We start from the raw sequence: 22,045 nt of genomic DNA, 5'->3' as shown, positions 1-22,045 counted from the left end.
CGATGTGTATTTTCACCCTGAAAATCATACAGTAGTTATCATATGTACAGGTAACTGCCAAAATATAGGAAACACCAACATACAGTGTCTTAATAGGGAGTTGGGCCACCACGAGCCAGAACAGTTTCATTGCACCTTGACATAGATTGTACAAGTGTCTGGAACTCTATTGGAGGACTGCGGCACCATTCTTCCACGAGAAATTCTACTATTTGGTGTTTTGTTGATGGTGGAAAACGCTGTTTCGGTCGCCGCTCCAGAATCTCCAATAAGTGTTCAACTGGGTTGAGATCTGGTGACTGAGACGGCCATGGTATATGGTTTACATCGTTTTCATGCTCATCAAACCATTCGGTGACCACTCGTGCCCTTTGAAATAGGGGCATTGTCATCCTATGGGGGCATAGCCACGGTAGCCAAAATAATGGCCTGCCCGGTATTTTATACATGACCGTAAGCATAATGGGATGTTAATTGATTAATTAACTCAGGAACCATACCTCTGTGTCAAAGCACCTGCCTTCAATATAGTTTGTATCCTATAATGTCCGTTGCTATATCAACGGTGTGATGACCTAATGCGTCGAAATGTGGATGATCATTACAGCCCAAATGACGTTCTTTTCATCCCCACTATGTTAAACAAAGCTGATTTCCGCGATAATTTTGCTGTTTATGTAATATGATAACATTACTTCAAACCACTTTTGGTGCCTTGTTGACCTTTCAACAACATGAAATCAATGTCTTATACATTGGAGGGAGAGGAGAGAGAGTTAAAGAATGAGGAGAGAGAGAAGAGGCAGAATCAAGAGATGGGTGCGGCAGCTAGTTCTTCCTGTCACATGTCCTTGACAGGCAGCCAGTCTCAGTCAGGGGTGGTGGGATGGAAAAGCAAACAAAAAGGATACTTAATGTTCAATAGCATGGGCCTGGTTTAGTTAGAAGCCCTCTCACCAAGTCAAGGTACAGGCAAACAGAAGTTTTTTTTAATGTATTTTTTACCCAGTCCTTTAACACCCTAATTAAGGCCTTTAATCTTTAGTGTTTGACCTGATGGGGCATGGATAGGTGTAGCAATATGGTGGTGACTCAACCCTGCTGTGTAATGGGCTCTGGGCCATATTACATACACAAATCTAGAACCTCCAGATATGCAAACACTAACTAGAAACCAATGTCCAATTCCATAGCAACCCTGGCCTAAAGTTTGATTTGGAATTGGGCACAAAAGATGAATGGCTAGGGAGAAGGGGCTAAGGACCAGTAAGGAACTGGGCAGCTGAACAGTCAATTGAAAATGTAACTTGCATTGAATATATTTAGTATGCAAATGTATACATTTATAGCCAATTTGAGCAAGTTTCAAAATTTTACCAGCAAACTATTGGAAAAATATACAAATATTTACATGCTTGTAAACATTACTTGCAATACAAGACAGATACATGTGCTATATACAGTTGAAATCGGAAGTTTACATACACTTAGGTTGGAGTCATTAAAACTTGTTTTTCAACCACTCCACAAATTTCTTGTTAACAAACTATAGTTTTGGCAAGTCGGTTAGGACATCTACTTTGTGTATGACACAAGTCATTTTTCCAACAATTGTTTACAGACAGATTATTTCACTTAATTCACTAAGTTGACTGTGTCTTTAAACAGCTTGGAAAATTCCAGAAAATGATGTCATGGCTTTAGAAGCTTCTGATAGGCTAATTGACATAATTTGAGTCAATTGGAGGTGTACCTGTGGATGTATTTCAAGGCCTACCTTCAAACCCAGTGCCTCTTTGCTTGACATCATGGGAAAATCAAAAGAAATCAGACAATACCTAAGAAAAAAAATGATAGACCTCCACAAGTCTGGTTCATCGTTGGAAGCAATTTCCAAATGCCTGAAGGTACCACGTTCATCTGTACAAACAATAGTACGCAAGTATTAACACCATGGGACCATGCAGCCGTCATACCGCTCAGGAAGGAGACGTGTTCTGTCTCCTAGAGATGAACGAACTTTGGTGCGAAAAGTGCAAATCAATCCCAGAACAACAGCAAAGGACCTTGTGAAGATGCTGGAGGAAACAGGTACAAAAGTATCTATATCCATAGTTAAACGAGTCCTATTTCGACATAACCTTAAAGGCCACTCAGCAAGGAAGAAGCCACTGCTCCAAAACTGCCATAAAGCCAGACTACGGTTTGCAACTGCAAATGGGGACAAAGATCATACTATTTGAAGAAATGTCCTCTGGTCTGATTAAACAAAAATAGAACTGTTTGGCCATAATGACCATTGTAATGTTAGGAGGAAAAAGGGGGAGGCTTGGAAGCCAAAGAACACCATCCCAACCGTGACGCACTTGGGTGGCAGCATCATGTTTTGGGGGTGCTTTGCTGCAGGAGGGACTGGACTGGTGCACTTCACAATATAGATGGCATCATGAGGAGGGAAAAGTGTGTGGATATATTGAAGCAACATCTCAAGACGTCAGTCAGGAAGTTAAAGCTTGGTCGCAAATGGGCCTTCCAAATGGACAATGACACCAAGCATACTTCCAAAGTTGTGGCAAAATGGCTTAAGGACAACAAAGTCAAGGTATTGGAGTGGCCATCACAAAGCCCTGACCTCAATCCCATAGAGAATTTGTGGGCAGAACTGAAAAAGCGTGTGCAAGCAAGGAGGCCTACAAACCTGACTCAGTTACACTAGCTCTGTGAGGAGGAATGGGCCAAAAGCGAATGTGGAAAACTTGTGGAAGGCTGCCCGAGTTTGACCCAAGTTGAGCAATTTTAAAGTCAGTGCTACCAAATACTAATTGAGTGTATGTAAACTTCTGACCCACTGGGAATGTGATTTAAAAAAAGAAAAGCTGAAATAAATCCTTCTCTCAACTATTATTCTGACATTTCACATTCTTAAAATAAAGTGGTGATCCTAACTGACTCAAGACCGGGAATTTTTACTAGGGTTAAATGTCAGGAATTGTGAAAAACTGAGTTTAAATGTATTTGGCTAAGGTGTATGTAAACTTCCGACTTCAACTGTACTTACCAACCAACTTACCAACTTCACAGCCAATGTCTGCAAGAAAACACATCTTTATACAAATTAAAAACAATATTACACCATGATTAAGGTTATTTACAATAACATACAATGTAATGTAGTAAAATACCTACCGTCTTGAGGTGGGGAGCCGACAGACAAAGTGGGGAAAACGTCAGACAAAACATGACGGACGATGGACAGACATTCACACACGTTGACGACATGAGACAAACAAGACAGATAAAAATGGCATCTCCTGCACCGGGTCTCTTCCTTACCTTCTCTCACCTATTTTTGGCAGAAGCAGTGGATGCTGACCTCTGTTGTGTAGGGTGAAGACACCTTGGGAGGCCTGGACCCAGGATGGGGACTGGAATTGGGACTGGGAAATGGTGCCAGGCGCCCAGCCTGAAAACAGAAAGTATATTTCCTCATGGATTTCTCATGGTATCGTTCCTGCAATAGCAAACAGCCCTCAATCTGTGCCCCCTTTCTGCTGCTGGACAGCCAGCCACTCCAGTCACAGAGGTCCCTGGAAAAGATAAGAGAGAGGTGAGTTGTGAGAGAAAGTCTGGGGTGGTGTCATGACCACTGGAGTCATACACCTTAACAGTACCTACCTGGCAGCGGAGGTTACATACCGTGACCCAGTGGTTAGCCTTGAGATTGACTATCTGGGCAAACCCATGGGCCAGTGTTGGTACTGCCGACAGCATGGCGATGCCTCCCACTGGGAGGAAGCCTACTTCTGGATGCTGCTCCTGCAAAAGAGCTTGAACATGATCAATTGTAAAATTGTCTAACCAGGAGTGTGATGGAAGAACAACCTCCCGAAGGTCCTCCATCCGACCACAGAGAGCAGCTGGCCTTACCTGCCCCTGATGGATACTAGTGATCAGAACCTCACTAGTGTCTTCTAGTCCAGGGCCTGGACTTACCTGCCCCTGTTCCTCCAGTCCAACACAAGCCACCTGTGAGGACATTTGATGGATTAGTGAAGTGTTATGAAGGGGAGATATGTACTTTTCAACAGTTTTTGAAAGTATAGCCTACCTTAAGCTCGTCTCCTTCTGAAACAGAGAATCAGAATGATCCGAACTCACTGGATCTGGTGGATGGGATACCTCCTGGGTGGCTCGAACAGTCGATGGTAGAGTTGTTGAAATACTAAACTTTAAGTAAATTTGCGCTGCTGACTTTCATGTCTCTCTCTCTCCAAATCTTGCTGTCTTTCACTCTCTTCCCACCTCTCTCTCTCCCTGTTACTTTCTTTCTCACTTTCCTTTCTCTCTCTGTATGGGTCTCTCTCTCTCTGTCTAGCGAAGACACCTAGTTAAGGGCATTTTGAGTTACCATAATTGCTTACACCTATCCATTTGATTGATCAGGGTTAACTTATAGCTAGATACCTCAATATGACAGACATATAACTAAATGTATAGCTAACATGTAGATGACCAACTAGCTAGATGAAAAATGGTTGTTAAATGGTTGTACTTAACTCCTTCCAGATATCTAATAGAAATGAACTGCTTAACGTTACCCTGAATTGTGATTTTCCCTGCCCCCCTACGAATGTTGCGTCTCTTGTCGAGATCAGTGATGCCTTCATAGTAATTTGCCTGGTTGGAAAGATAAAATAAAATCTCCTCGAGGGATGCCATTAAAGTGCAAGCTACATACAAACAGAAAGCTACAATAACAGTTAGCTAGCAATATAACGTTAGCTAAATCAAACTGTCTGGCCAGACAATCTAGCTGACTAGGCAGGCTGAGGTAAGTAGCTAGCAATGTCAATATAAAATCTATCTAAAAACAGCTTAAATAATTTCTTCCTATTTAACAATATTTTTTTCTGAAGCAGCAGGTAGTCAGCAGGTTGTCATCGTCAAAAACACCATCCTTAGAAAGCAATTCGGAGGTAATAATTTTGTGCTGACTGAGCGAGCGTTTGTGGTGAACTAGAACTGCCTGGGTCCTCCTTCCTTCATGACCTCTACGAGGTCAAATAGAGCCAAGCAACCAGCATAGCAACGAACACTGTGGTTCATTACGCAATCCGGTCAAGAAATTTCTAGTTTTATCAACAGCTCTAGCAGCAGAAGCTAGAACACATCGAATCTCGTTTTGACGCAGGTGGGGGGGGGCACTTTTTTTCAGGGGGACTTTATTTGGCATGACAGACCCAGTGGTGTTAGAACAAGTGATTGGTGTGTTTTCTATGAACAAACACACCAATACGAGGTGTTCCTGTGAGTGCCTTCCCTCGCCTGAGGATTGCGTAATCTAATGTGTTCATTGGGATTGTTTGCAGTTGGAGGGAGGGAGGGAGGAGAAAGGGAGGGAGTCACATGTCACAAAAAGAGCATGGCCTCTTACACTTGTTTGCCGTAGGGGAAGCGTGTGTACTGCACAGGAAGCTGGTTGTCTATGCGGTTATGAATGAAGAGTCTCTCTTTGGCATCTCTGTTCTCTGAATAATGGGCGCCCACCCTCAAGCCTAGCCCCCACCACATCCCTTCATGTCATCAGCATTGTGGGTTTTTCCAGACACACACATAAGCACACAGCGACAGCTTACACAACCCCATCCATATTCACAGAGTAACGTTGGTACAACGTGGCTGCCCATGCTTTCACACTCATTTGATTGACAGGCTCTGTATCACTGGTTTGTTGGTAAAAAAACGGATTTGTTGAGAGTCTGGGACGAGAGAGCTACGGTGGCCTCCTCCAATGACACGTTCTGTTTTTTTAACCTCTCTGGGCTAGGCGGGACGAATTCGTCCCACCTACATAACAGCCACTTGCAGCCTGTGGCGCGATTTTCAAAACCTTAAAAATCCTATTACTTCAATTTCTCAAACATATGACTATTTTACAGCTATTTAAAGACAAGACTCTCGTTAATCTAACCACACTGTCCGATTTCAAAAAGGCTTTACAACGAAAGCAAAACATTAGATTATGTCAGCAGAGTACCAAGCCATAAATAATCAGACACCCATTTTTCAAGCCAGCATATAATGTCACTAAAACCCAGAAGACAGCTAAATGCAGCACTCACCTTTGATGATCTTCATCAGATGACAACCCTAGGACATTATGTTATACAATACATGCATGTTTTGTTGAATCAAGTTCATATTTATATCAAAAACCAGCTTTTTACATTAGCATGTGACTAGCATGTGACTAGCATTCCCACCGAACACTGCCGGTGAATTTACTAAATTACTCACTCACTCTCAAACTTCCGGGGAATTTACTAACAGTTTGCTAAATTACTCACGATAAACGTTCACAAAAAGCATAACAATTATTTTAAGAATTATAGATACATTACTCCTCTATGCACTCGATATGTCCGATTTTAAAATAGCTTTTCGGATGAAGCACATTTTGCAATATTCTAAGTACATAGCCCGGCATCACAGGGCTAGTTATTTAGACACCCACACAGTTCAGCCTTCACCAAAATCACATTTCCTATAAGAAAAATGTTCTTACCTTTCTTGTTCTTCGTCAGAATGCAGTCCCAGGACTTCTTCTTCAATAACAAATGTATGTTTGGTCCCAAATAATCCATCATTATATCCAAACAGCGACGTTTTGTTCGTGAGTTCTAGACACTATCAGAATGGTAATCCACGGTCACGAGCATAGCGCATGGCGTGACAAAAAATGTCTAAATATTCCATTACCGTACTTCGAAGCATGTCAACCGCTGTTTAAAACCAATTTTTATGCCATTTATCTCGTAGAAAAGCGATAATATTCCGACCGGGAATCTGCAATAAACTAAACAGCCGAATTAAAATACTCCACGGGGGCTAATCGCGCACGCGCCTCACTCCATTGTCACCTAATGGGACACTTGAATAAGATGATAATCTGTTTCAGCCTGAGGCTGCCTCGTCAACCTTCATGATTTTCCCGGCGTCCTGAGAGCCTATTGGAGCCCTGGGAATTGTCACGTTACAGCTAAGATCCTTACTTTTCAATAAACAGATGCAAGACGCACGACTCCTTGTCAGACAGGCCACTTCCTGCATGAAACCTTGTCAGGTTTTTGCCTGCCATAGGAGTTCTGTTATACTCACAGACACCATTCAAACAGTTTTAGAAACTTTAGGGTGTTTTCTATCCAAACCTGAACAATAATATGCATATTCTAGCTTCTGAGTTGGTGTAGGAGGCAGTTAAAAATGGGCGCATATTTTTTCCAAAATTCTCAATACTGCCCCCTAGCCCAAACAGGTTTTAAGCCCTATGAACCCGCCCCACAAAGCCCCTCTTCTGGGTGCTTGACCCTCAATGTGGCACCACTGATAAGCCTCCTGCATGTTTCTCCCTCTCACATTGGCAGACTATTACTTAACAAAAGTTGGTTTCCATGCTATATCCTCAGGAAATGGCTCAACACCAACCTGCCCTGAGTAGAAAATATTCAACAATAGCCTACATTTGATTGAATGAGCATATCTCTACATGCTTGAACCCTTTGTCATAAGGGCTTCATAGGCTAGCAGATGTTAAAAACAGCTAATGACGGCAAACGTCCGCTTATAGCAACCGTTTTGTAATGTCATTATTATGATGACAGAATTCTAGGCCTTTATAAAAGAGGGTTAAATTACAAAACGGCCATGTAACCTACTTCAAAAACAATCAAATGCACTTCATCCTCCACTGGTGAAAGTGAAAATCACTCCGTTTTTGGACTCAATCTCTCTCACTCCACTAGTTTCAGACTGGCCTGAGGGTTAGGAGAGAAATGAGATGTGTGTTCTGTACTGTACTAGGCCAGTCTGAAACTGAAAACACTGGACAGTGTTTTTAGAGTCTTACCTGGGGCTGAAGGTGGGAGAGAGTGAGAGAGCCATGTCTGCCTGTTGGTGCATGGCTTTTCGTCATCTCATTATCTCTCTCTGGCTTTGTCTGTCTTTCATTTTTTCTTTCTTTCCTCTCTTTCTCTCTCCCCTCTTTCTCCCTCTATTTGTCTTTCTCCCTCCCCTTTCTCTTTCGCTCTCTCCCCTCTGTCTCCCTCCTCTCTCTCTCTCGCTCCTTCTCTCTGGAGGCCAGCCCAGCAGCAGGGCGCACGTGAGTTCCACATGCTTCTTCATCAGATTCCTGACTTGACACACACACACCACCACTCTTCTGCTTTCTCTGTCCTCCCTCTGTGCTCTTCTGTTTAGGTCCCTAGGTGTGGCTATAGTCACTACTGGTGCTGGTTTATTTCTCCTCTGACATTGACTGCACTCAGCGCGTGTGGATGGCTTTAACTGCATTTTAATGTGGCCAGTACAGACCCCACACACTGCCATTCTTACTCTCCCACCCCTAAGTGGTCTTCGATCGACACTGTTGACATTCTTCTGTTGTTCATTCTCACTAGATAGTTGGGAAGACAAGAGAACCGGAAGTGTTATGGGGCATTAGGTAGTAGGTTTTACATCCATTACGCCCACTAATGAGATCCACTGACTGTGGATATTGCAACCAAATGAAGTGGAAACTGTATTTCTCTTGTTTGTTGCAATTCGTTTAACAAGATCAAATCTATTAGAGAGGAACATCCACTAGTTCTCCTGAGTCCTGGTAAATTTGCTGATTCACTCCGTCCATTGCGTCAGTTATTAAAGTGGTCAGCCCGCAGCTTGTTTTCCTACGTTTATGGTTTGGCTGCTGTGACAACCATGGGTTCTGGAATTTAGAAGGGGAAACTGGAAAACACCTGGTTCCTACTTGAGCTGATCAAATCCCTGTTCATTGCTTTGCCAAATACCGTTAGGAAGTGTACATTGCATTGGTGCTTATTGAGAGGGCAATCTTGGCCAAAAAGTAGCCTATTGTTTTGGTGCAATCGTGCTTCACGATCACACAAAAGGTGTGTGTGTGTGTGTGTGTGTGTGTGTGTGCTTGCGTGAAGCAGGGCCACGTTCAGTTGCAAAACATTCTCGAACGTTGCAGATAGAAATGTCATGAACAGAGCCAACCTTATTCCTTATTCAACAGTCCATTTCTATCTGAATGTTCCAAAACGTTGCGCCCCCCTGAACGCGCCCCCCAGTACCTGAAGCATCTCCGACCTACCTAACAGTGACACCCTCTGGAGAAGCCTGGACTTTTCTCCATTAACCCTTGTGTTTTACAATCTATTGAGAATGAGTGGCATACTGTGACTTTTGTGTAAACTTCTTCCTTACCACTCTCAGGAGTTAATGACAAGATGTTCTGATAAGCTTTAAATAAAGTATTGAAAAAATATGATTTTTTTTTTTTTTTATCATGTGTTGAGTGTGACTTCACCAGTTTTAAGGAAGTAAACTTTTTCCCACAAACGCAATGGCAAATTTCACAACCATTTTATTTCAGCATCTCAATCATCAGTTGAGGTTAGAAGCATTCATTGCTGGCTTATTTTTCCAAACACAGCCGTGACTTTATTTAGGCCTGTTGTTTGTTGAAGAATTTATCGTTTAACAGTTTTTATTGATGCAATATTTTATTCCTGTGAATGTGTGTGAATGAAAGAACGTCTCTTGTGGTATGAATAAAACAATGACTTTTTCACTGAACAAATTAATAAAAAATGTATCCAATTTCATGCAATTTATATTAGTAAATTAGATCACAGCTATCGTGGTAGAATTGTATTTCATAAGAGGCCACAAAGTTAATCAATGCCAAGCCAGTATGTGAACACTTCTCTTAGAGGAAACCATAGAAACATTGTGTTCCATCCGTGAGTTGAACAAAAGCATCACAGACATTTTAATTTAGCCTGAACACTTTCAACAGACCCTACATCCTCTTCGGATCAACCCTCCCTTTGGCAAAGGGGAGAGTGGTTATTGGTTTGTTTGGCCTTAGTAATGGTCCGTTCGTCTCTGCTCACATAACACTGACCTGACACATCTCTCTCTCTGACAGAGAGGAAAGAAGACGGACTAACTACACGGCCCTGAGACAACCTACTGCCCTGAAATACTTGTAGCAATTGCCTAGGATCCATTCAGTTGCATCTCTATGTAACATTACAAGGAGGAGCACTATGTAACATCACAAACAAGAGTTTTGGGATGATATACGCTAGTAGATATATTAGGCTATGTACCTGCTTGCGTTATGATGTATGTGTGAGTAATTGATGTCAGCTGGTTTAAGCGTCATTGAGCTTCCAGCTCATCGCCCTCAGCTGACCCACCCTCTCTCTGTCCTTCCGTCCCTTCTCTCTCACTCACTCAGTCACTCACTCACTGTTACGTAATGGACAACAGTGATTTACCTGATAGTCTTAAAAGCTTACAGCTTCACAGAGTACAACAGACCTGACAGAGCCTCAGTAAGCCAAGCTCCCTCCCTCTACTCACCAAAGCATCCCTATTTTTGTTTTTTCACTTTTGGTGACCGCACTGTAACTCTCTTTCACCTCATTATATATGCACACTATGCAGCACAGCCTATACTTTAGGTTCACAATCAAACTCTCCTCAGTTTTGCTTCAATGACAAAGTGTAGGTAGTTCATCCAAGGCCATTTCAGAGGGGACATCAAGATGCAGTCAATCCAGTCCCAGTGACTGGATGACAAAGCCAGGTTGTTCTAGTACTACTGTTTAGCCTCTGACCAGTGACCACCATAGGCCATTGCCTGTCCCTACCAGAGCACAGAGTTCAGTGGTGTGTTTTATTAAAAGGACAGGATTTGGCTAATCTGGTTAAGTGATTTACTGTCTAGTTCACATGGTTTTAGAGAGGTGATTAATGGGCAGTGGACTTGGGCATTACAGTTCTCTCTCTCTCTCTCGCTCTCTCGTTACAGGTACAACGCTTGGAAAACCAGTGCACCATGTCGGCATCCGTTTGAATTCTAAATCTCAATCCAGATTGGTTAAACTCTTCCTACGACTACTTAGGCTATGGGCTGTTCCGTCACTCTCATTGACAGCCATTTTTTTCTTGAAAAGTCAGGTAATAAATGTCCTTTAGAATATGCAACTGTTTCTCATGGAAAATGTGTAGGAAAATCCGTTTACCAGACCATGTCCTCTTGCCTCAGGTAATACTATTGGGTTCTATTGTTTCGTAAAGACGTCTGTTGCGATATATCGACTGATTTCGAGTGTCAAACGGTAAAGTAATGATTTATCGTATGGTTGTTTTGACCACAGTGATCTAAGGTTGGGATTAGGCTCACCTCACTATGTCCCAGTAGTGAGGTTACAGCTCAACTGTCCACCTCCGACACCTACCGCACCATGTGACTAACGTACAGTCCAGGAGCAAAGTTGTCATATGTCAAACCCTAGTAGAATATGCATTGATCGGCTTTAGCAGGCACCATACACTAGGCGTCATCCTCTGCTATACTCTAAACATCCAACTTCACATCCAACTGTAAAGTAAACTGAAAGTCCGACGACAGTTAAACTCATAATATTCTCAAACCCAATTTCTCCAATCTGTTAACTCACATTATTCTTGCGATAAGTGCCCTTGTTTTATCAACCTTGCTTGATGCAAAATATTCAGTCTTTGATTGCACTCTAGCTTTTGTTGTTTTGTAATGAATCTGACCTGTCATGGACCAGAGGCACTTGCATCGCCATGCACGGGGCTTTCCTACGAAGGTCTCCGTTTTTGTTTCAAGGCAGGCAGATCATGGATAATGTCCCTTGTGGGCATTTAGGACAGAATGTGTGTTACCATTTAGACAATTGTGTTTGTTTGTGTTCTGAGGGTGCGAGTGTCTGTACTGTCTGCCTGCAGGATGTGTGTGGTAATGTAAACCCTTGTTTCTGCTCTGAAGTAGAGCCACAGTCACTCTGTTCAGAGGCTTGGAATATAATGGAGCGCTAGCTGTTCATGGGTAGAGGAGCAGCTGCACATCTCTCCCTCCTCCTACTTGTCTCTCTCTCACTCATCCTCTCTCCTACTCTCACTTTCTCCCTCTTCCTGCCTTCCTCTGGCCCTCTTTTGCTGCTCCTCCCCTCTGAGTGTGTCTGTGTGAGAGAGAGAGAGAGAGAGAGCGAGAGAGTGAGTGAGGCGGTGATGATCAGGAGCGGGGTGGGGGCTGGGATGCGTGGCTGCTGCCATCTCCGTCGGCCAGTGTCTCTCTCTCTCTCACACACACACACACATATATACACACACACACACACACACACACACACACTGAGCTGGTCCTCACTCACAGAGCGCTCAGCAGCGTAGCGTCTCTACCATAGCCACACAGCTCCCGTCCTCTCCTCCATCACCTGGGACCCCCGTAACAGCAGCAGCACTACAGGGACGTCTCCCCCCTTCAGCCCCTCTGCACTCCAGCATGGAGCAAGGGGAAGGCTCGCTGTCGCGACGGAGGGGTAAGTGCCTGGGCGACTCTCACCTGGAGGATTTTTTTAACTACCAAGAGTCAGACTTCTATCTCGCTACGCTGTAACTTTCTTACCCCCCTAGATGCAGACTGCTACCTAGTTATCATGGGCTGCAAAGGCTGCTGTACCAACCTACTGATTGGCTATTGACAGAGCGTTCTATGGTGTTTTATAGGTTTTCTGTAGTTGTCGGCTTTATGTTTTGTTTTGTGTGCATTTCTCTCTTGTAGAAGATTTTACATTTTATTCATTTAGCAGACACTCTTATCCAGAGTGACTTACAGTAGTGAGTGCATGCATTTTCCCAAACTTGGTATTTTAAGTGGATTTATTTACCTGGGATGACATTTGGTGTCTGTACTGGGCTTGAGTTAGAGTAAGGCGAGGTAAAAGGATTGAAGGGAATACTTTCTGACTCCCGCTCTCTCTCTCTCTCTCTCTCTCTCTCGTACCGTGAACCATAGGCAAACTAACATTGTGAGTGCTAGGAAGCTTACTGTACAGCGCTTCCACTGAGGGGAGCTTAGCGGTTATAAATAGTGTGTGTGTGTGTGGCCATTTATTACCATAGAGACTGAGACGCTTGGCCTCCCTATTAGTTCACTGCTACCTGAAGCTCAGTCACACAGCACAGGTGCACGGTTTCCCTCCTTTCTTGTCTTCCTACCCTCTCTGTTTGAAGGAAGCAGAAATATCAACTCGTTTTGCAGAGGGATGTTCACCAATATTCCTGGTTTCTGACTTGGAAGTTTTCTTTTGCTGTGGGTCGGTTGCTGTTCCAATTTTGATACTAGCTAAACATAGGACTTAGAATGAGGTAATGCACAGTGTTGGGCATGTATTGCATTCTAAATGGCATGCAATTGTGGATATTGGAACGTAGACTTTATAGCATGGGTATTCAAATCTTGCCTTACGAGGTCCGGAGTAATGCTGTTTTTTTTGTGCACCCACCTGGTGTCTCAGGTCTAAATCTTTCCCTGATTAGAGCAGGGATTCCCAAACTTTTTCACTCGTGCCGCCCTTCGGGTGTCTATTTCTATGGGAACAAGCACTGTTCATGACACACTGTTCACACTCCTCATGTAGGCGGAGAGAAAATGTAACAGGTTTTAAGCTTTTTTTCCTGCAATTCTACACATTTTGTCATGGGGTGCAGAGAATATATTGCAGTTTTAAAAGTACATTTTCTTGCAATTCTATACATTTTGCCATGCCTAATGGGTATTCATGTGATATTTGACTGACTCAAACATTACAACAAAATCTAGGGTCTAAAAAAGCCTAGCTAAAAAACGTTAGCTGACATGGGTTAGTTGATCTGGACATTTCTGACAAATTCTAAATAGCTCTCTAAGGTATGCAATGACTGACATGACAAGAGGAAAACTGATTATGTAATACCCAATTTTCAAATGACACGATGTGCATTCTACTATCACGACGTTCAAGAGTAAGTTGAAAGCCGGACTGAGTAAGACTGTCTGCAACCATTTACCTTGGCAATGAACGATGAAATATTAAACATTTTAGGCCAAGATGGTGCTTTAGAAGAGTTTCTATGGAGTCTCACTTCCTTGTTGGCAACTCATTGGCTACTCACAACCTTTTTCGACATTGCTTTGTAAAATGCAAATTTTTAAGATGTCTGTTGCAATAACAAGAGTTTTGACTGGGATAGGCCTAACTGTTGGGTCTTTCTCAGTCCCTATATACACACAGTGCCGCAAAGGGTAGGCCCAATGTAAGACTCTTACATTACGATGCAGAAGAGACTCAACCACTTAACTGACCACTGCTTGGTTAGCTTGTTTAATGCATGGCCAGGCAAAGCTCTGTGGTAGTTTGACCTTTTTATACTATGACGTAGATGCATCAATCCATACTATGCCGTCTCCGACCAAGAGAACACAGTGAAAATGGCACCGCATGGGTCCCATATCTTCTATGTCAGCTGAACTGGGTCTGGACGTGGCGTGCGAGCATTTGTTGTGCACAGATTTAGAGAAGAATGACGAGAATTCAGGTATTCTTCTAGAGCAGCCAGCCGAAGTTACGCAACGTGGGGAGACATGCAACATCGCTGCGGAGAATAACAACCGCCAGCCCCATCAATGGACATGGTATACTCTTTCCCCAACCGCACCCTTTCAGACCCTCGCTCTCTCTGTCTCTCTCTCTCGCTCTCTATATCTCCCTCTTGTGTTCTCCGTGGCCTTCTCACCCACTCTGATGTTCTTTCTCTCTCTTTCTCTCTATTGCCTTCTCCAGCTAGTTCTCTGATTTTGAAGAGGTAGACCAGTCCATTGTCTGGGCCGGAGTAGCTGCCTATCTTGAGAAGGGATGAATTGGCACGTTGGACGCCAGCGATGATGTGCCCACATGTCCGTAAACTAGGTCACCAGCTTGGCCTTAGTAGGCTAGCCTAAATGAAACTGGACCGTGTCTCCTGGGACTTTTCCAACTGCTCCCTCGACGTCCCTCCCCACTCCCTCCAACACTCACCCACCTACACACTCACGCATGCTACACACTCAGACTCATTCACTCCCCCCCTCCTCCTCACACACACTTTTAGATTCCTACATATTGGTCTTGACGGGAAGAAGGGAAAAAAAAGTGTTGGGAGGTTGTCTTCTGCTGTCCTACCAGTCCAGTCTATTTAAAGGAGGAGTTAGGACGGAGTGTCACCTTGTTACTGTCCAAAAGCGGAAGTTTCATCACAGGCTCTCTTTCCATTTCCCATGAAAACTGGAACATCCGGTTGTTAGGGACTGGGCACAGGCTAGTTGGCACATAGACCTATCCTGTGAGTGTCAGGGATCAGTGTAAATTCCTTTGGCATGGTGAGGATGTTTTGATGCTCACTGTGGGACTTTGTATCTCATCACCTGCTGGGATGTCTGCTGGGATGTCTCATGATTGAACATGATACAGGTTTTCTGCAGTGTCTTTGGAATTGATCGCTTAAGCAAAAAGCTTGAGGGGGTGTGGTATATGGCCAATATACCACGGCTAAGGACTGTTCTTGCGCCCGACGCAACCCGTAGTGTCTGGATACAGCCCTTAGCCGGGGAATATTGGCCATATACCACGAACCCCAGAGGTGCCTTATTGCTATTATAAACTGGTTATCAACGTAATTAGAGCAGTAAAAATACATGTTTTGTCATACACGTGGCATACGGTCTGATACACCGCGGCTGTCAGCCAATCAGCATTCAGGGCTCGAACAAGCCAGTTTTAAAATCTACATTTATAGCTCTGGGAAACTGAGGATTGGTACAATGCATTAGGTGTTTTAAGTTGATTTAGATTTATGAACTTCACCTGAACCTTTTGAAGTTGTTCTTTTAATATGGATTGGCTTATGACATCAGAACATGAATAACAAATGTTGAATTGTCTCTAAGCAAATGATCCCGTGTCGCTCAGTTGGTAAAGATTGGCGCTTGCAACACCAGGGTGGAGGGTTGAATTCCCACTGGGGAACAAGCATGAACTAGTTCAAAATGCACTCACTACTGTAAATCAAACTGGATAAGATCGGCTGCTAAATTACTAAAATGTTAATTTACGCAATTTTTACTTTTAGGTCATAGGACCACCTGCTATTGGAGCCATAAATAGTTGCTATAATCCCCCATTGAAAAGCAATCCTGACTTCCAGGATTCTTGCTGGATCACTCCTCCATTGACATCCTTACACTGTGGTTCTCTTACACACGTGGCATGCTGCAAGTAGAAAAGTACCACACTAATATTAGACACAGCACACAGGAATTAACCCTCGGTTCAAAGGGGATTTGATGACATTGGGATTTAGCGTCATTAAAGTCTGTAGAGTGTACCGTCTGTCAGTGCAAGAGTGTGACATGGAATCGCTTCCTCTTGCCTTGGACGCCGCCACACATTTACTCTCATTCCCTATATTTATGTTATCCTTCACCACACACATGATCAATTTATTTGCCGTAATATCTCCGCCCTCTACTCCGCTTTAAAGGCCCCTATCACGCAATGACATTCTGACTTTCTTTACAATTACCACAGGGCTTCGGCTGCAAGCTTCTTATTCCCAGCAGCTGGATCAAGCAGCAAAAGTTACACAGATGAAAGCACACAGCAGTCACAGGTCACACTTCACCAGGTCTGAATGAATGAATTTGGTTGACTCACATACTCACTTAAATGGGTGTGGAAAGGAGACACTGGCTATTGGGTGTGTTGAAACGTGAGACGCTCGCAAATGGTGTCTTGGAAGCGCTGTACGTAGCCCTACGGTATCTTAACCCCCATTTAGAGGCGGTCTGCTACTCCGCTTACTCTAAACATTTGCTTAGCGCGATGCTCTGCAGAATGCTGGGTAAAGGGCCGGCTCGGCTCACAGTTTGGTGCCAGAATGTTCTCCCCACACGCTGTTAGGCCTCAGGTGGGCGGAATGGCAGCGTAAGCTGTGGCCAGACACATGAAAGCAGCCAACTCTGACATTCCAGTCTGCTGTGTGTTGATATACAATTCCTCACAAGAGGAAATGTCATACTATTAGCCTCTGAAAACTAACATTAGCTAAAGTAGCATTAGATAAAATATTTAAGATGACTATTTTATTGTTGCAAGGTGAACAATGTAGAGCCTTATATTGCCAAATAAATTGTGTAGTGATTGCTTAATGCGATTTAGTAGGCCCTAAAACATCTTATCAACCCTTTGAGGGAACTTTATTTAGCAAAACAGAATCATAAGATTGTGTAATTTGCTACAATTATCTCTCATTTTCTTTTGATTGTTGTATCAAGTCGGCTGTTACGCCTGCTTTTGTAACACTGACCAAAATAACTCATTCCCATTGTTTGTTTAGTCTTCACGCTCTGTCTGGGTCTGTAGTTTTTCCTCTGTTGACGGTATCGGCTAGCCAGACTGACGCTAAAACAGAACCCATTGGAAATGAGTGGCTAAATAAGAATAATCTCCACTTGCACTGCCCTCTGTAGCAGTCATCATTTTAGAATGTTATTGACGTTCTCTGTTCTGGTTTTCAAGCATTAGCCAACTCTATTTTTAGAGTTCGACCCAATGTAATCAATGAATATTTGTTGCTTCTAGCGAACTATAATTACATACTCGTACTACGTTTTTGAACCATCTCAACCATGAGGAGGATATGTGTGTGTGATCGTGGTTCATCCAGAACTCCCATTACAAGCTGTAATAGCTGGATCAATGAACCATTACCACCAGACATTGATCACCATCATGGCCCCCACTGTCCCAGCAAAGAAAATCTATGGGGCTGAGCTGAAACTCAGTGAAGTGAAAGTTGGAGTTGTCATGACATTGCCCTCTTTGAGTACAGCGAGCACAGTTGACCCCCTCCCCCTCTACCATCCCCCTACCTACCTCCCCCTACCCAGGCTGCTGTGGTCAGAAGGCGGTTGTAAATTCCAAAGGGAATGTCCTGCCTCATGGCCCCAGTTTTGAGACAGAATGGTTTCATAGAGAGACAAAGGAATTCTTCCACCTCACAGGACGGGGGGAACCGACCGACATTTATGTTCTGGAGAAGGTATAAAAGATCGGTGACGACAATACGGCCATATTACCATAATAATGTTTATATGATAGCCTCAGCTATGAGACTTACATCTAAATGGTTGTATAAAATTAATGAAGAAGGATAAACCTATTTGGAATATGTTGGGATGCTTGTAAGATGTTAATGTGAGAGAATTGTATTTTCAACTTAAAGTTTTACCAAGTCACCGGCACGCCCCCAGGGACACAGACAGGACAAGGCGTCATGTGACAGCCTTTTCTACGTTCAGTATATAACCCCACCCAGGGTTTCTTTCTTTAGACCAGCTTACCTCGAGAAGAGAGGGCCAAGGTTTGATCATGCATTCCTCTACTGAACTTTAACCATACCACGTGGTTAAACTATCGATACAGAATAATAACAAGTCTTTGATATTAATTACTAGTCTGCAGCTAGGAATTCGGTATCATTGAACGCGACAACCGACGAAACAACCATTCTATAACGACATTAATGAATGTCGCTTTGAAAGATCCATTCTAACCAAGAGAGAGAGGACGAAACTCTCCAACAGAACCAAACTCTCCAACAAGGATCCCGATGATACACTAAATATATATATTGATTGCAATTGTTCCCGAATGAGTGAGCGTTCATGTGCAAAGATTTAGCATATCAATTGTTAATATTTATCAACTCTGTAGTGTCTTCTCAGCTGACCCCCACTATCAACTTTTGTTTAACAAGCCGCCATGCTGGTTTAGCCCACTAGGGCACATTCCTCTACCATTTCTTTGTAACAATACCTACTGTTTTCTATGCTTTCTGTGAATTACTTAGTTTAGTAAATAAATGATTTTAAGACAGTTGATGTATGGATGACTTAGTGAAGACTGGGTTCGTGCAGATAACAACAATTTATGACGTTTGGAATGAGACTGACGCGAGGTAAAAATATATCATTAAATCAGAAGATCTGACAGTTATATTAGGAAAATTATAACTGTGTAATCTGAATATTTTCCTTGGTGTCCCGACCTCCTAGTTAATTACAGTTACACGATTAATCAGTTAATCGCGTAATAATAATTACAGAGTTATTTGATAAAAATAAGTCTTCGGTTTTAATGATGCCCAAAGACACGACAGAGTCATTTTCTTGTCTTCCGAACAAACTGGGTCCGTTTCCCGATAACGATGGAACTTAGGCGTACGAGTGTTTTTAACAATGCGCTCTATCCTACAGCGGCCAAAGATTTAACATACGTTTCCCAAAACACCACGCAGAGACGACGTTCGCTAAGTGCGTCGTTTGAACATATCGATACAGATAGGATCAAAAGAAAGAACGCTGCTTTCGAATCAGCATTCTCTATTCAAGTCTATCTTAACATTTAGATTTATTTCACAGTACTGATGACGGATCAGCTCCTAGAGCGATGGTATCACCTGCACCTGAAAATAGAACTCAACTGATTAAACATGAAATGTATTTCAATATTATTCAAATAGGCCTATAGCCTACTGTTTATATTTTAATGCAGTCATCTCGGTTTTCATTTGTAGAATTTTTGAACTGTACGTCGCTTGTTTGTATCAATTGAAAACATATTGGCAACTGTATTTCTAAGTCAACTTTCTTCTGAAGTTATCTGTGATCACAGAGAAACGGATAAACCATATGATTCTATGTTTAGTGGAGATCTTCTGTGTATAAAGTGACACGGGAGGGTAAAAAATTATCTAACGGCACACTTAGCTGTTCTACGAGTGGTTTGAGGCAGGGGTAGATTACGAGTGGTCTGGGGCAGGGGTAGATTACGAGTGGTTTGGGGCAGGGGTAGATTACGAGTGGTTTGGGGCAGGGGTAGATTACGAGTGGTTTGGGGCAGGGGTAGATTACGAGTGGTTTGGGGCAGGGGTAGATTACGAGTGGTTTGGGGCAGGGGTAGATTACGAGTGGTCTGGGGCAGGGGTAGATTACGAGTGGTCTGGGGCAGGGGTAGATTACGAGTGGTCTGGGGTAGATTACGAGTGGTCTGGGGCAGGGGTAGATTACGAGTGGTTTGAGGCAGGGGTAGATTACGAGTGGTTTGAGGCAGGGGTAGATTACGAGTGGTTTGGGGCAGGGGTAGATTACGAGTCGTTTTCAAGTGCAACGTTAATAATGATGGTTTTGGGAAACAGCTTTGAGATTTACAAATGCTCCTATAAAGATTCTAGCGATTTAACCTTTGTGAAACTACGCCCTGATTGGTTTGAGCTTTTACCAAGTCTTCTGGTTGATCTCTGGTTGATCTCTGGTTAACAGCCAGTTAACCTACTTTGTTCGGCTGAGGTGTGTAAATGGATGACAGTCATTTTAATATTCTCTTTTCCACTTCAATTACTTTAATGGAGGTTTGTTTTCTCAAAAACTGTCTCTTCTGCTTCCACAGGTGATGGCATGCCAAAGGAAAGCAGTCCGTTCATAAACAACACAGACAATGACAAAGGGAATCTATACGATGGGAAGAACATGGCCCTCTTTGAGGTAACTGTCAACATCCAACAGCCTTGATTTATATATAATGTTATCTGTAGTATTTAATTTGACCTTTGACCTAAGCTTTGACTTAGGTCTGTTGGTCAGGGATTCAATGCTAAATGGAGTGAGACAAAAACTGTGCGGAAGGGGCTTTCTCTGTTATTTCTATCCACTGTCTAATCCCATTTGGCTGTTCTAACCTCTCTATGGTAGTGATAAATTATATTGAATCCTAAGAATAACATGAATTATGGACTGTGAAATCTACTTCTCTACCTGTAGCTCAGTTGGTAGAGCATGGTGTTTGCAACGCCAGGGTTGTGGGTTCGATTCCCACGGGGGGCCAGCACAGAAAAAAAATGTATGCATTCACTACTGTAAGTCGCTCTGGATAAGAGTGTCTGCTAAATGACTAAAAAAATAATTCGATCCAGCAAAGCTTTTCTTATCTCCTTTGATTTCTCTACAGTTTCTAAATTCCTCTTGACCGTTTCTCCCATCATTGCAGTTCTCAAGTTATTTCCTTGACCCTTATGCAGAGAGCTTGAATGCTAAGAGGTGTTATGACACTTTTTGTGTTATGGTATTTTTTTGCTCACAGGAAGAGATGGACAGCAACCCCATGGTGTCCTCTCTGCTCAACAAGCTGGCTAACTACACCAACCTCACCCAGGGGGTCAAAGAGCACGAGGAAGCAGACGACGACGAGGGGCCAGCCAAGACTAAGAAACCAGTCAAGGTAAGCCTGTCGTCTCCACATTGTGTGGACAGTAACGTTTAGAAATTCAATTTCTAAATTCTAAGATCCACTTAGTGACACAAGCCACTTCCGTGCACATCCGACTCCTACTGCCTGATATTGGTGATAATGACAAAGCAAATGTAATCCTCTCAACATGGGGACTTCGGGTGTTCTAAAGTGTGGAGAAAATAGCTTTGTTTGGACTATTGGTACTGTAGATGGAGCAGGCTATGGTTTCAAGTCTATAAAATGTCTTAAATTGGTTATTGTATCCCATCATGTGTTTTCTGCTGATTTATTGTACCCTTTGAAAAACTGCTGAATTAATGATTGCAAAACAGGGTCTTTGACCAGAGCAAACATTCATTGTGCAGCACGTGTGCAGCACGAAGGACATGCAAACATTCCCACTTTGTTTGTCTACACTGTGATTGATCAGTGTTGCCTTTATACTTACAAACCCAACTTATTCTATCTATCCTAGACTATGGTGACATCATGTATCAAAACACAAATAAGACCTTACTTTTTGAATCAGATGTCATTTATAACAATCTTTGTAGATTAATTCTTGGATACTATTATAAGACATCATTGCACAAAATATGAATCACTGAATTGTCTGTCACTCCCAAGCAAAAGACAACTGCATTGGTACCAATTTATTTTTGAATGTATCAACTCAAATGTCCCTGTATATATTAACGAACACTTAACTTTACAAGAGTCACACTACTCCTTTCGACAACAGCAGCAATTACAAACTCCAAGGGTACATCATGATGTTAGAGTAACTGTCAATG

General features: G+C 42.9%; 1 protein-coding gene across 6 annotated transcripts in view; it reads left to right on the top strand.

Moving 5' to 3' along the window:
* The window catches only part of slc12a7b (solute carrier family 12 member 7b), a 70,869-nt gene that overhangs the window by 15,868 nt on the left and 32,956 nt on the right, over nucleotides 1-22,045 (top strand). For 5 of the 6 annotated variants that reach the window (XM_014181115.2, XM_014181114.2, XM_014181120.2 and 2 more), the window contains exons 2-3: nucleotides 20,412-20,506; nucleotides 21,102-21,239. In XM_014181115.2, the coding sequence (XP_014036590.2) occupies nucleotides 20,412-20,506; nucleotides 21,102-21,239 (233 nt within the window). Of the gene's footprint in view, nucleotides 1-12,133; nucleotides 12,426-20,411; nucleotides 20,507-21,101; nucleotides 21,240-22,045 lie in introns of those variants that run through there. The other variant, XM_014181118.2, reaches the window with a different exon arrangement.

This window comes from Salmo salar, chromosome ssa29 (genome assembly GCF_905237065.1).
Source record: "Salmo salar chromosome ssa29, Ssal_v3.1, whole genome shotgun sequence".
NCBI classification, from domain to species: Eukaryota; Metazoa; Chordata; class Actinopteri; order Salmoniformes; family Salmonidae; genus Salmo; species Salmo salar.
Note: the sequence above shows the minus strand (reverse complement) of the source record. Positions and strands in the feature narration are given on the sequence as shown.